At 43.5% G+C, this 14,975-nt stretch overlaps 1 protein-coding gene across 4 annotated transcripts in view; it reads right to left on the bottom strand.

Annotated features, from left to right (window-relative positions):
- Window positions 1-8,408: 8,408 nt before the first annotated feature.
- The window catches only part of LOC110525722 (AP-1 complex subunit beta-1), a 53,974-nt gene continuing 47,407 nt past the window's right edge, over window positions 8,409-14,975 (bottom strand). For all 4 annotated transcript variants that reach the window (XM_036979860.1, XM_036979859.1, XM_021606105.2 and 1 more), the window contains one exon: window positions 8,409-10,388. In XM_036979860.1, the coding sequence (XP_036835755.1) occupies window positions 10,314-10,388 (75 nt within the window). In that variant the 3' untranslated portion in view covers window positions 8,409-10,313. The remainder of the gene's footprint in view (window positions 10,389-14,975) is intronic.

Genomic DNA, 14,975 nt, shown 5'->3' on the forward strand with positions numbered 1-14,975 from the left:
ATGTCTTTGCACAAACAACATGCTGATATAGACCACCACTGGTAGCAACCTGTACAAGAGCTAACGTTTGCTTTGCCTTAGCTAGTGCATTTAGCTAAAGGGTATTTAGCTAGCCAGCTAGCTAGTTAGCGATTAGCTTTAGGCACATACCAGCTTCCTTAGACTATCTAACTTTCAATTTGCAAAGAGCAAGATAAACAAATTAATATTATATAATAGAGGAAACATGTGGATTCATATTTAGATGCAACATAGAAAACAGTATCGTTGCTGTTTTGGAAGAATCTGTTGAGTGCATGCTGAGAGACCGTGTGCTGCCTGCCTGTTGAGTGACAGGTGAGGTTTCAGCCTGACTTGTTTGAGCCATTTAGAGAAGTGTTGCAGCAAAATATTGTTACGCATTAAAAAAATTTATTGGATTTTTTTCGCACAGTGCTCCCAAAATAAAATCCAAATTGGTCACGCTTTGACCTTGTATGTACTTGCCCATTCCATCTGTGTCATCGTTTTGATGAAAGCCATTGAAGAAGCCCGAAATAAAAAATATTTTTGTAGTTAGCAAGTTTTCTATGCTGATCTAATAATTGTTATGCATCTTTACTCACATTGGTTGAGCGCCTTTCACTTCTTTCCACATATGAAAACTAACACTTCAAAATTTAAGGTAACTTGATTACCACTCTGCAATATTAAATCCCTTCACCCCAAATGATGGCTTGCCTCTGCATGAAATGAACTGTGTCGCCTATCCTATATGGTTATAAATGTGGTATTACACACCAAATGTTCCTGTAAGTGGTATACAGCCCAATCCTAAATCCCATACACCCTATGCACTTGTAGAGATCTGAGTGGATTTGACAGGTATAAGCAATATGGCAATAGTTCCAACTTGCCCTCTTGTAGGTTAAGTGGAAGTTTAAACATACTGCTTACAGATGCAGATCTTAATTTGATCACTTTTTTTGTGATACCATATCACTTTTTTGTATACCAATCTTCACAAGCTTTAATCTCCACAAGTGCATAGGGCATGGGTTCTAGGGGTTGATTGGGTATTGTGCCTACGACATTGCCCTGTGGAGGATGCCATCTTTCGGAAGGGGCATTAAAATGTGTCTTGACTCTCTGGATATTGAATAGTTTAACATGGTAAGCCTAATTCTCGTAAGAGAATAGGTTCTTACCCCGGTGTCCTGGCTAAATTCCCAATTTGGGCTATCTACCATACTACCATACTACCATACTGTTCCAGAGTGCACCCAGTTGCCCCGCCACATGAGCCTGGCCAGGGTGATGGAGACTGTCTGCCTGGCTCCTGGCAGTAATTATAGCTTATTAATCCACTCTCCGCCCTATGTAACTAACACTTTCCTGATGTGTTGGCCACAAAAAATTGCCATAAAAAAAATCTGTATTTTATTTGAACAGCTAATAAATGATTGACGTCATGTCCTTCATCAGTGGCCTTCATCACAACACTAACCAGGTTTCCATTCAACGTATTTATGCAAAGTACATGTCAAATAAATAAAAGTCATGATAGGCCCGATGGAAACAGTTACTGTAATTTCTCGGTAAACTTTCCAAATGTTGACAAAACAAAATACGCTAGACAAGGTGGGACCTTTTTGTGTCTGTAAAATTAATTATGTGAGAAATGGCAGTGGAAATGCTTTTACTTGCAAATATTTCTATAACAACCATCATATCGAAATAAACTTGGAGTCATGTGATGATATGTTGCGTGGTCCTCCCACTACGACTTGGGAAAGAATGCCGTTTCTTATGCTACGGATGAAATACAGTAAGTTATGGTGAATTTCACAGGGTGGTGAAAGTGCACGGTGATGAGCTTGATGCTCCTTTCCAATAACTATCAAGGGTCTTATTCTGGTGACATGAAGATTGATGCTTGGCTGCCGTTTGACAAATACAAATATTGCTGCTATTATGCCCATAATAATCTTATCATGTAGGCTATACCCGCACTGTGTCTGCGAGCTGTTGACTAAATCGCCAGAGTGGACACATTCACTATATAATGCAACATTTTGTAATAAAACCATCAGTAGAGTTGATGGTTTTGCGATGGAAACCCATTTAACTTTCATTTTTTCTATTCGCTACACAGGAATGTAGCCTCAAAAGTTCTTAGTATGTGCACTGTCATCACACACAGCATTTTATCTGCAACAAGCCAAGCTCTACCTTTCATACGAGAGGTATAGAAAACCACCACACTTGTTTGTAGGTCTGTAGCTCATATGGATAGGGAGGTATTAAAAATTAGACTTAACTTAATAAAAAAATGGCAAGTTACAACATATATATTTGTAACAAACAGAGAAAGCAGTGGTTTGAATGAGAGCCATGAGTGTACAGCCACAGCTTGCTCATCTCCCTACAGTGCAGTGGCCCACATCAGTTATATTGCAGATGGTGTCAACATAATTGAATATTGAAGTAGAATGTATTTTTGTAAGTCACCAGAAGTGACATTGTCATAGTCATTCTATTAAACCCTAACCCAAACTCCACCACCCATACCCTTGCCACCACTGCAGAAAAACAAATCCTAGGGGAAGATGATAGGCTTATTCATACTTTATAACTTTTTCAAAATGTAATTGTTTTGGGATTTTATTTTTATTTGAGACAAACATGAGGTTTTCCTGTAAACACTAGGTTCTGCTGATTGCACTTTTAAGACGGTCCCTTAGCCGTGAGTGTATAATATTTCCCCGTTGAAACCAATTTAGAGTACTTAAAAAAAACCACAACAGTCACCTGAAATTAGACATATTACGCATCTACTTATTCCATAGGGAGAGGAAAAAATGTTCGCAATTTTGGGGAACAACCTCCCACAGCCTCTTACACTACGAGGGGGCGCAAAATCCGTCTTCGTAATTTCCACAGGTACAAAATCTCACTCACTGTATGACTCGTCTCAATATAAACTAGGCCATTAATGCTTTTCTTGCGGTTCTTCAGTCTGTACAAGTATTCTCTTCGCATCTCTCACTCTTCTCCAGCAGATGCACCAATACAACTGAATCCATGCGCTCACCAAAGCTCGTTGGAGAGGCACGCTATAATTCACTAGCCCCGTAGCTACGGATATATTCCCACGTGCTCTGGAATGAATGAGCATAATCTGTTCTTCAAGATGACAGAAGACACAGTTAATAATTTAGGGGAAAAACAATCCAAAAACAGAGACAGACGACCCACTGCTGCAAGGGCATGAAATAAATGTATCTCCCCTGCGCACTGGTGTGTCTGCTAGGCGTGCGCGTGCCTTGTGTGTATATGTGTGTGCGTGCGTAGGTGCGTGATTTAATGTGTACGCTTTTTGTCACCTTTAACATGTATTTATGTTCGTGTTACCAATAACCATGACAGTCGTGCTTAGATCTTGTGTAATGAGCTAAACATTTAGAGGGCAGGTACTTCTAATTGAAGCACGAATGATGGACGGTGACGTGTCTACCAAATTTATATTTCAATGTTTTTCCTCAAAGGAGGTTCCAATGAAGAGGCAGCATGTTGCATTTACACTTCCATTGAGTAAGGCTGACGCACAATTGATTGATGGATGGATGAAACATGGCTACCTATCAATAGCAATACCTCGGGTGGCAATTAAGCTGTCACACATGATTTATTATACTACACCATTAATATGAGGCACATCCCGTATACTTGCTCCTAAAGCAACAGTGGTAATAAAATGTATGATTCCCTTGCATTAATATTTAGCCTCAAATTAAACATCACCATTCGTCTTTATGAATTCACAGAAACAAGTGGCGATTGAGGTTGACAATAACCTGCTGCCATTTCAGTGATGGATGCCGATAAATAAACTGATCCAGGTGAGCACAGCGTGTTCTTGTTGCATCGACCAATTTTTCACCTCATTGTTAATAAAAACGAAACAATTCCATATTTTGGGCTGTTTAGGGGATTAAAAATAGACTATAATTTACAATATAGCTTCAGTGAGGTTAATGTAAAGCTCAATGATGTCAAAGTCAATTAAATCAGTAAAAGTATATCGACCAACCTACACAGAAAATGGTCATGCCAAAACAGTTCTTCACAATTATCAGTCCAACAGAATCAGCGAATCACTTGAAATATATGCAACACAAATTTCAAAGTTCATGGCATCAATGTCTTTATTTTTCTGTAAAATAATTTGATTTGCCAAAGTCCTAAAATAGTGGCAGTTAAGGTAATGTATTAATTTAATTTATTTCCATCAAAGTGTTCTAGGTACAGGCCTTTATGCAGCTAGCCTGGATGACGCGACTCATGTGGTACACAGTGAAGGAGTTTGGTGCCAGCCAGACAATTAAGGGCGCTGCATGGTCAATCTGCCATCTCCATTAGCTTTGCAGCATTTACGGTGATATGCAATTCATACTTCTTTGCATTGCAGAGCAGCACAGAGCTGTTGAGGGAGAATTTGTTGTCCTGGCACCACACTGCCAGGTCTCTGACCTCCTCTATGTACAGTAGGTTGTCTCATCGTCATTGGTGATCAGGCCCACCACCTTCATGTCCCCTGCAAACATAATGACGGTGTTGGAGTTGTGTGTGGCCACACAGTCTGAATGAACAGGGAGGACAAGAGGGGAATAAGCATGCACCTCTGAGGGACCCCATGTTGAAGGTTAACGTGGCAGATGTGGTGTTGCCTACCCTCATCACCTGGGGGCGGCCCGACAGGAAGTCCAGGATCCAGATGCAGAGGGATGTGCTTAATCCCAGGGTCCTTAGTGATGAGCTTGGATGGCACGATGGTGTTGAACGCTGAGCTGTAGTAAATTAACAGCATTCTCACATACTGTAGGTGTTCCTTTTGTCCAGGTGGGAAAGGGCAGTGTGGAGTGCAATAGAGATTCCGTCATCTGTGGATGTGTTGGTGCGGTATGAGAATTGGAGTGGGTCTGGGATGATGGAGTTGATGTGAACCATGACCAGCTTTTCAAAGCATTTCATGGCTACAGATGTGAGTGCTACAAGACGGTAGTCATTTAGACAGGTTACCTTGGCATTCTCGGGCACAGGGACTATGGTGCCCAGCTAGCACAGTGGATTCCGGCAGAGTCGGGACACTCAGCTGAGAGTCAGACTCGGCCGACGTCATGTGGCCCGAGTGTGGGACGCTTTCAGCAGTATTACTTATGGCTAGGATGTGGGGATTGAGCTCGGGCCAATTCCAGTGTCAGTTATCTGGCCCAAATGTATTATTTGGGGCTCGGGCTGATTGGGGCTACTCTCTGGCAGATGATTACACTGGCTGCTTTATATAATTAACATTTCATTATTTATTTTTCCATATTTTCTCATTGTTTGTGATAAAAAACACAATCAGTTCCGGCCCTTCTGGGCCGTTTACTCATTGCTAGCTGGGTGGCCTGCTTGAAACATGTAGGTCTTACATACTGGGTCAGGAAGAGGTTGAAAATGTCAGTGAAGATACTTGCCAGCTGATCAGCGCATGCTCGTGAGTACTCATCCTGGTAATCTGTCTGGCCCTACGGCCTTGTGAAGGTTGACCTGTTTAAAGGTATTACCCGCATCGGCTACGGAGAGCGTGAACACACTGTCATCTGGAACAGCTGGTGCTCTTATGCATCTTTCAGTGTTGCTAGCCTCAAAGTGAAAGCTAGCCTCGCGTCACTGGACAGCTCGCGGCTGGGTTTCCCTTTGTAGTCCGTAATAGTTTGCAAACCCTGCCACATCCGACGTGCGTCAGAGCTGGTGTAGTGGATTCTATCTTGGTCCTGTATTGATGGAATTTCTTATAAGTGTCTGGATTAGTGTCCCGCTCCTTGAAAGCAGCAGCGCTAGCCTTTAGCTCAGTGCGGATGTTGCCTGTAGTCCATGCCTTCTCGTTGGGATATGTATGTACATACAGTCACTGTTGAGTGGAAATGGACGATGCACTTATTAATTAAGCCGGTGACTGATGTGGTAAACTCCTCAATGACAACGGATGAATCCCGGAACATATTCCAGTCTGTGCGAGAGAAACAGTCCTGTAGCTTAGTTCAGGCACTGAACAGAAACACAATGTGTTTTATAAACCTTACCTCATACAACCCTGCCACTCTCACACACACACGCACACACACACACACACACACACACACACACAGGTAAGAGACACCACAGTGAGGATGCAGTCAATATCAGTGATAATGTCCACAGCCAGCTGCAGTGTGGAGAGAAAGAATGAAACTGATCAGCACTGACTCCGGATCCGCTCGTAATTATCACTCCAGGCCCAGCTGCACTGCTCTGATAACACAGCATCGCTGGCCAGCTCCTTGTGTGAGACATTCATTATTACAGCCTGATCAATATCATACACACTGGTAGTGGCAAAGTAAATTTGCAAGGGTCCAATAATTATAATTATGGTAATAACACTTCAGTGTCAACAATATGAAGATAGTTTCTGTGAGTGATAAAGAACTACACCTCAATACCAAATAACAAATCCTGAAGATTCTCAGAGAAGACATTATCATGCCATCCTTCACAGGCCGCTCAATGTAGTCGCCTATACTGTGTGCGTGGTATGAGGAATATGAATGTATCTAAGTTTTTCAACCCAATGCTGGTAAGACTGAGCACTGCAAACAAGATTTGGGTTCCAGTCGACAAACCAACCATAGAATTGAGTGGTTTAGCTTATCCACCCTCCCCAGTCACTCTAGGCAGCTTATAGATTTAGTGGGTACAGCTCAGAGATAATGTGTTGGTCCCATGTTTCATGAGCTGAAATAAAATATACCAGAAATGTTACATATGCACCAAAAGTTGTTTTCTCTCAAATGGTGTGCACAAATTTGTTTACATCCTTGTTATTGAGCATTTCTACTCTGCCAATATAATCCATCTACCTGACAGGTGTGGCATATCAAGAAGCATGACAGCATGATCATTACACAGGTGTACCTTGTGCTGGGGACAATAAAAGGTCACTAAAATGTGCAGTTTTGTCACACAACACAATGCCACAGATACCTCAAGTTGAGGGAGCGTGCAATTGGCATGTTGACTGCAGCAATGTCCACCAGAGCACATGTTAATTTCCCTACCATAAGCCACTTCCAACATCATTTTGGAGATATAGGCAGTAGGTCCAGCTGGCCTCACAACCGCAGACCACGTGAATGGCGTCATGTGGACGAGCGCTTTACTGATGTCAACAGAGTGCCCTTTGGTGGCTTTGGGGTTATGGAATGGGCAGGCATAAGCTATGGACAACGAACACAATTTAATTTTATCGATGGCAATTTGAATGCACAGAGACACAATGACGAGATCCTGAGGCCCATTGTCTTGCCATTCATCTGCCACCATCACCTCATGTTTCAGCATGATAATGCACGGCCCTACGTTGCAAGGATCTGTACACAATTCCTGGAAGCTGAAAATGTCCCAGTTCTTCCATGGCCTGCATACTCAGACATGTCACCCATTGACAATGTTTGGGATGCTCTGGATCGACGTGTACAACAGTGTATTCCAGTTCCCCCCAATATCCAGCAACTTTGCACAGCCATTGAAGAGGAGTGGGACAACATTCCACTGGCCACAATCAACAGCCTGATCAACTCTATGCGAAGGACATGTCACACTGCATGAAGCAAATGATGGTCACACCAGATACTGGTTTTCTGATCCATGCTCCTACTTAAAGGTATCTGTGACCAACAGATGCCTATCGGTATTCCCAGACGTGAAATCCATAGATTAGGGACTAATTAATTTATTTCAATTGACTGATTTCCTTATATGAACTGTAACTCAGTAAAATCGTTGAAATTGTTGCATTTCACTTCAAACCCTGACCATCTTGTAGCTCCGTCATGGGGAGGAATAAAGCAGAAGTCCAGATAAAGCGTCACTCGGGACTCATAGATGAGAGAAGAGGGAGCATCGGATTAGTATGCAAAGCTGTTCTTTTGAAGGGTGACCAACGATGCTGTAAAAGTAGAGTGCTTACTCAACCAAGTGTGGACAGTCCTGTACCTTTCGAAGGTCATGGTAAAATGGCTATAATGCACATGAACCCAATTATGCTGGACCCATGTACATACAATTCAAAAACAACTTGTTTTTCTTCTCCTTTAAGAGTTAAATCTGTCCTATACTGCCAGTCCAAGCACTGTCTGCATAGGTGCCAAAATGTGGAAGAGTTGCTCATCATAGTGTAAATTCCACTAGTACAATACTAACCACTGTTGTGATCGGCTTAGTCCTCTTTATTACTTCACTCTTACAATATAATACATCCTACGTAACAGTTATTTAACAATGTGGTATATCATTCTTGATGGATGACTCAAGTGAATTCAGAAAAGATCGCAATTGAAGCATTTGTGAATATATCTGATTTTTAATAGTTGTTTCAAATGATGTAGTCAGTCAAAGAAACATTGATTTCGCCTTCAGCTATTTTACAGCTTATCACACACACAGAGACGCACAGAGAGACACACACACACACACACAGAGACACACACACACAGAGACACACACACACAGAGACACACACACACAGAGACACACACACAGAGACACACACACACAGAGACACACACACAGAGACACACACACACACACACAGACGCACACACACAGAGACGCACACACAGAGACGCACACACAGAGACGCACACACAGAGACGCACACACAGAGACGTAAATCCACTAATCTCCATGCAGTAAAATAGTGAGTTCCCTCTTTGGAGCTGGTCCAGAGAGTTCAAAAGTTTAAATATCCAATTATTTCCCCAAAGAGACACTAGGTAACAACAAGATGGTGAAGTTGAGTTGTTCTGACTTTCTTCATACAAAAGACTTCATGATGTGTGCTACCTATACAGTTAGTTTCCTATACAGGTAAAGTACAAAACATACAGGTGGTTTGAAGCCACTTTATGACAGGTGGCAGAGGTACTTGACCAGCTAAGAGGGGAGAAGGCAACAAAGTGGCAGAGCCCATGGAACACTGATTGACAGAGCACAAAGCAGAAACGTCCCCAAACCTCTGTGGCCCTCGCTAGCCTGCCCAGAGTTAAACATCTAATCGCACTACAAACAAAGCCAGGAATAGATAATGGAATGAGGAGAGGAAAGGTGCAAGGCATTTGGGAGAGACAGGTATTGTATATAGTAGTGGTGATTATACATTACTCCAACCCTCAGAAATAACAAATAGCACACATGCACCCCAACACACAAATACATGCACACACATAAGGAGGGGGGGGGGGTAGTGAGAGGGCAAGAAACAGCAGAGGTTCTGTAAAAAAAAAAAAAAAAAAAAAAAAAAAAAAAAAAAAAAAAAAAACTATGGGCACACCAATGACATGAGCCAACAACAAACAACCATTTAGTGTCTTTTACTAGCTGGGACATCAAATTCCCTTTAAAACAAAAAGGAGGAACGTGTCAGAGAGCATGTGTGTGGAGACATTGAGAGGAAGTTGTGAGGTGACAGAACAGCAACACAGCAGGTGTTTCACAGCCCAGAGATGTGGAAAACAGTCTGTACTGTCACATTTTAATGTGAAGCACTGAGGTATGCTGACAGTGGAGATTGAACTGCTAATTACACACACACTAAATATAGGTACTAATTTGCAGAGATGCGAGGTGAGATAATCATGAGAAGAGGAGGCATCGGGGGGAGATAAGGAGAAACAGTCACAATGAGCAAGAATCGCATCACAGCCTCCTCCTCTAACAGCACGGTCTGAACACATCGCCCAGGTGTCCCTCAGACTAGAGGCTCATGGGAGGTGGGTGGACTGGATCAGAGCAGCAGGGGTGGAACTGGGGTTAAGCCATCATATAAGGGAGATCTGACTGGGTGGTGATGTCTCATTGAAAACAGACTAGACTGGGTGGGTTAATGGGAAACACCCACCCACATACAACCACAGGTGAAGGTGAAGTCAGTCCCAACTATTGACGTGAGTGAGAAAAAAAATGGGTCTATAGAAAAAGCTTTGGGATCATGTGGGCCAGAGACCTCAGCAGTTTTAAAAATGGACATAGTTTGAATCAGATAAGGATTTGTAGAGTGGAGGAGGGTAAATGCTTGGGTGACAGACAGACCAAACAGAAACCAGGGTCCCCAGGGAGGGCACACAGACAGCAGGGTTGGAGATTCTACAAAGAAAAGGGCCTTTCAGAAGCCTGTAGGTCGGGGGTCCAGGAACGCCCTCCAGTCCCCATGCCTCAGGATTCCCCCCTACTTCAGCCCTGTCAGGGGTTCAGTTCTTCAGCACTGCCTCATAGCACTGGAACACACACTGGGACACCTCTGGGGCTCTGCACTTCAGAGAGATCTGAGGAGAGAAGAGACAGTTACCACATGGTCTGGCTGGTCAAGGACATGCTAGTCTGTTTCTGTCAGCCAGGTGTTACGTGTTGAAAGGACCTCTAGTCAATAAGACTAGTTCAGATATTCATCCAAATCAAAACACTTTGACATGCCAGAGAACACACAGGTAGAAACGATTCATTTTCTTTTAGACAGACAGAAAAGCTAGGCACGGTCAACAATATACATTTTCTATCTAATAACAAAACCAACAAAAACAGCTAATCATCATCATCATCATCATCATCCTGGTGGAGCAACTGCTGCCCTCGTCTTTCGCAGGAGTCAAGTGCTTTGAGAGAAACTATAGTCGAGTGAAATAAAACAGAATCACACTTTTACTGGTCATTACGCGACAGAACAGCCTTTTAACAGCGAGAGCCGTTTCAGGGATGATGAATGCTGTATAGACGGGATGAAGGCTAATGCGCCTGGCCACTCTTTCATACCTTCAAGAAAAGCTCCTTATGCTAGTCTAGTCAGCTAGTCCATTGCAACTGTAATGGCTGGAGTTTAAGCACTGTCTGTTTAACAAGCACTGTAATTGTTTCAGCAGCTTCACCTAGTCATGTGTGAAGAGAAGAAGAAAGGGTGAATAACTTACTCCCCCGATTTTAGTTAGAGGCATTTCATTTCATTTGCTGGGGAGAATTCATTAGCATTATAAATGCTGCCTTTTATTCTATCTTATCAGCTTGGAGCCTCTCAACACCCCCTTCCCTCTCAACCCCCCCTTCCCTCTCAACCCCCCCTTCCCCTCATTCCCTCTCAACCCCCCCATTCCCCCCCTTCCCTCTCAACCCTCCTTCCCTCTCAACCCCCCCTTCCCCTCTTTTCTCTCAACCCCCATTCCCTCTCAACCCCCCCTTTCCCCTCTTTTCTCTCAACCCCCATTCCCTCTCAACCCCCCCTTCCCCTCGTTCCCTCTCAACCCCCCCTTCCCCTCCTTCCCTCTCAACCCCCCCTTCCCCTCTTTTCTCTCAACCCCCATTCCCTCTCAACCCCCCCTTTCCCCTCTTTTCTCTCAACCCCCATTCCCTCTCAACCCCCCCTTCCCCTCGTTCCCTCTCAACCCCCCCTTCCCCTCATTCCCTCTCAACCCCCCCTTCCCCTCATTCCCCTCATTCCCTCTCAACCCCCCCTTCCCCTCATTCCCTCAACCCCCCCTTCCCCTCATTCCCTCTCAACCACCCCTTCCCCTCTTTTCTCTTACCCCTTCTGCTTGTGATGTTTAGTGAGTCTGTTGCTGCAGGATCTAATACGGCTGTGGGAGGCGGTTTCCTTTTCATCAGAGCTCACACAGGAAAGCTAATATTCCCAGCGCAGTGTTTTAAAAGGGAGCACATGCTGGCAGTACTGTAGTCATGTGTTTGATGCAGTACTACTGCAGCTGTGTGTTTGAGGTGCCAGGGATTGTGTGTTGATCTAGAGAGTTCCGGTTGGCTCGTTCTATTCTACCAGTTCTATTTACAGTTATCAGTAAACTGGCCAGAGGCATTTGAAGTCCCATCAGACAGGGGCTCGGGCCTGGTCCTTCGCTGACCAATAGGACAGGAGATCACACTGATGCGCCATAGGCAATGGCAGTTCCCCCAGCACTGTGTTGGTACATTCCATCTCTCTCAAAAGCTCTGATCAGCAAGGTTACATGGTGGGCATTTTGCTTAAGGCTTTGTAAATGCTGCTGAATAATTTTCCTGTCTGAGTGAATATGAGAATTAGCGTTGGAGAATAGGGATTGGTAGAAACATGACAGGTGGGTAGTGGATGGGGAACGGTTGGAGGTGTGCAGGAGACGTAGGAAAACGTAAAGATGCTCAGATTGCTGCACCATATAAGGGGATGCGAGAGCGAGAAAGCATGAGAGAAGAAAGGAGAGATGAAAGATGGCACGGTCGTGATGGTGGCTGTGCCAGAGCAGCATTCAGCATTCTCCCACATCACTGCAATTAGCCACTCTGCCATTGGTCATGCCATTGCCATGGGGACAGGAGGCGAGGGTCTTCCGCTCCACTTTAAAAGGTAGCGCTAAGTAACTGGGTATCATGGGACAACTGGGACCAATTAGGTAGGGTGCTGGAGGAGCCTTGGGCTGAGCAACATTAGGTTAGAGGAGACCAAGTTGGTATAGAGTTAGGGTCATTATCACCATAATGATCCCTGGCATAGCTCTTAGCTTTACTGCCTTTCTAAAAGGAATCTGTGGAATCTTCCCACAGGCTGAGTAAAATCCAAAAAGTGTTCTTTTCACAGGCTAAAAATAGCCGCTCAACACAAGGGTGCGTCAGGTTGATATTCACATGTCGTACGGAGTGTGCATCAAATCCATGCAGCAGCACAGAGAGGAGAGAGAGCATGCATGCTGCACACAGGCAGATGTAGCATCTTTAGTGTTGGATACAGAGCTTCTGATGGTGCCCATCTGTAGGGAGGAAGAGAGTCTAATGGGCCCCAGCCCAGCGGACCGAGACGGACCAGAGGAAAGACACAGACAGACAGGAGGCAACTGACAGGAAGAGTCTAATGGGCCCCAGCCCAGCGGACCGAGACAGACCAGAGGAAAGACAGACAGACAGGAGGCAACTGACAGGAAGAGGGTGAATCCAGATAGTTTCTTTCGTGTCACACTCAGCCTGAACTAAACCAATCACCAGAGACAAAAAAACAAAACAAAAATGATAACAGACAAACAAACAGTCAGGGATTGATCAAACACCTCACTTGAGTCATTTCATGTCTGACTGAAAAGCCTTGTATCTCATGAAAGAAAATACCAAAATAGCCAAGTCAAACTGAATCCCCAATAATGAACGGTGGAGGATTTCCATTTAAAAGGCTACATTTGAAACAGACTAAGACAGATTGAATGACATAAATGGAGTCATCTGGACTGTGGGAAACAAGAAAAGGACAGTAAATGCTTTCTCCTCATGAATAAAAACATGAGACTTGAGGGGTCACATCAAGGTCACTGTTATGGACTAGTCAGGCACAATAATCTGGGCTACAGCTATTAAAACAAGTGAGCAGACAACGGTATACTGACACACATGCATCACAACAGAAACACACACAAAGAGACTCCTCAGGAGAAAGACCGAGCATAGAGACTTAATGAAGAACAGAGATGGTAATGATGATGAATCACCAACCAGAAACACTCATACGTGACCCTGTCACTCTGCTATCAATCATTATCTCCTCATCACACTTCACCCTTCTTCTCATGAGTTCATGTCTTAACCCCCTTAACTCAAGTTCAACTCACATGTTCGCACATCTTTCATTCTACTCTACCTTTTCCCATTTATTGTTATCAATACACCCTATTGATCCGTTTCCTTTTCTCATCCTCATCAATCTTTCCCCTCCCTCTCTGCCGTCACTAAAGTCATTCTTATTCACTCCCAGTGTTCAGGAGTAGTGAACTACATATATGCCCAAGGGAGACCGGTATGGAAAAGTAGGAAAATGTATGCTCTGGATAGAAGCGACTGCTAAATTACTCAAATGTAAATGTAACTACAGTCGTGGCCAAAAGTTTTGAGAATGACACAAATATTAATTTCCACAAAGTTTGCTGCTTCAGTGTCTTTAGATATTTTTGTCAGATGTTACTATGGAATACTGAAGTATAATTACAAGCATTTCATAAGTGTCAAAGGCTTTGATTGACAATTTACATGAAGTTGATGCAAAGAGTCAATATTTGCAGTGTTGACCCTTCTTTTTCAAGACCTCTGCAATCCGCCCTGGCATGCTGTCAATTAACTTCTGGGCCACATCCTGACTGATGGCAGCCCATTCTTGCATAATCAATGCTTGGAGTTTGTGGGGTTTTGTTTGTCCATCCGCCTCTTGAGGATTGACAACAAGCTCTCAATGGGATTAAGGTCTGGGGAGTTTCCTGGCCATGGACCCAAAATCAGTGACGGCAATTTAGCAATTTTGTTGCTAGATTAAGCAACTTTTCAGACTACCCTGACAACTATTTTTTCTCTAAACAGCACCTAGCAACAAATTTAGCTACTTTTAAAAATGTGTTTGGAACTTTTAGCAACTTTTAAAAAGTGACGCTAAAATGCAAGCATTTAAACTCTAAATGACACAAAAACATATTTTTTTTCTGTCACACACTGCTGCAAAAGTGCATTGTGAGTGACGTGAGCAGCAGGAGCTCAGCTCGTTCACAGGCATCATATTTTTTGCCGAGCTGGCCAGTCAATTTGAGTAATGTTATTGTGTATTCTACGTAATGACGCAGTTTTATGTTATCATGCAATGACATCACAACGTCATTTAGCAACAAATAAACCTGCCTCTAGCAACTTAATTAGTTGGCAACACTGCCCAAAATAGCGATGTTTTGTAATGTTGGTGGTTAATGGTTAATGTTGTAAATGACAATTGTAGCTGGAAACGGCTACAAATATGATTTAATGGAATATCTACATAGCCGTACAGAGGTCCATTATCAGCAACCATCACTCCTGTGTTCCAAAGTGCACGTTGTGTTAGCTAATCCAGGTTTATCATGATGTTTTTTATTTAA

The sequence above is a fragment of the Oncorhynchus mykiss genome, chromosome 6 (genome assembly GCF_013265735.2).
Source record: "Oncorhynchus mykiss isolate Arlee chromosome 6, USDA_OmykA_1.1, whole genome shotgun sequence".
Taxonomy (NCBI): Eukaryota; Metazoa; Chordata; class Actinopteri; order Salmoniformes; family Salmonidae; genus Oncorhynchus; species Oncorhynchus mykiss.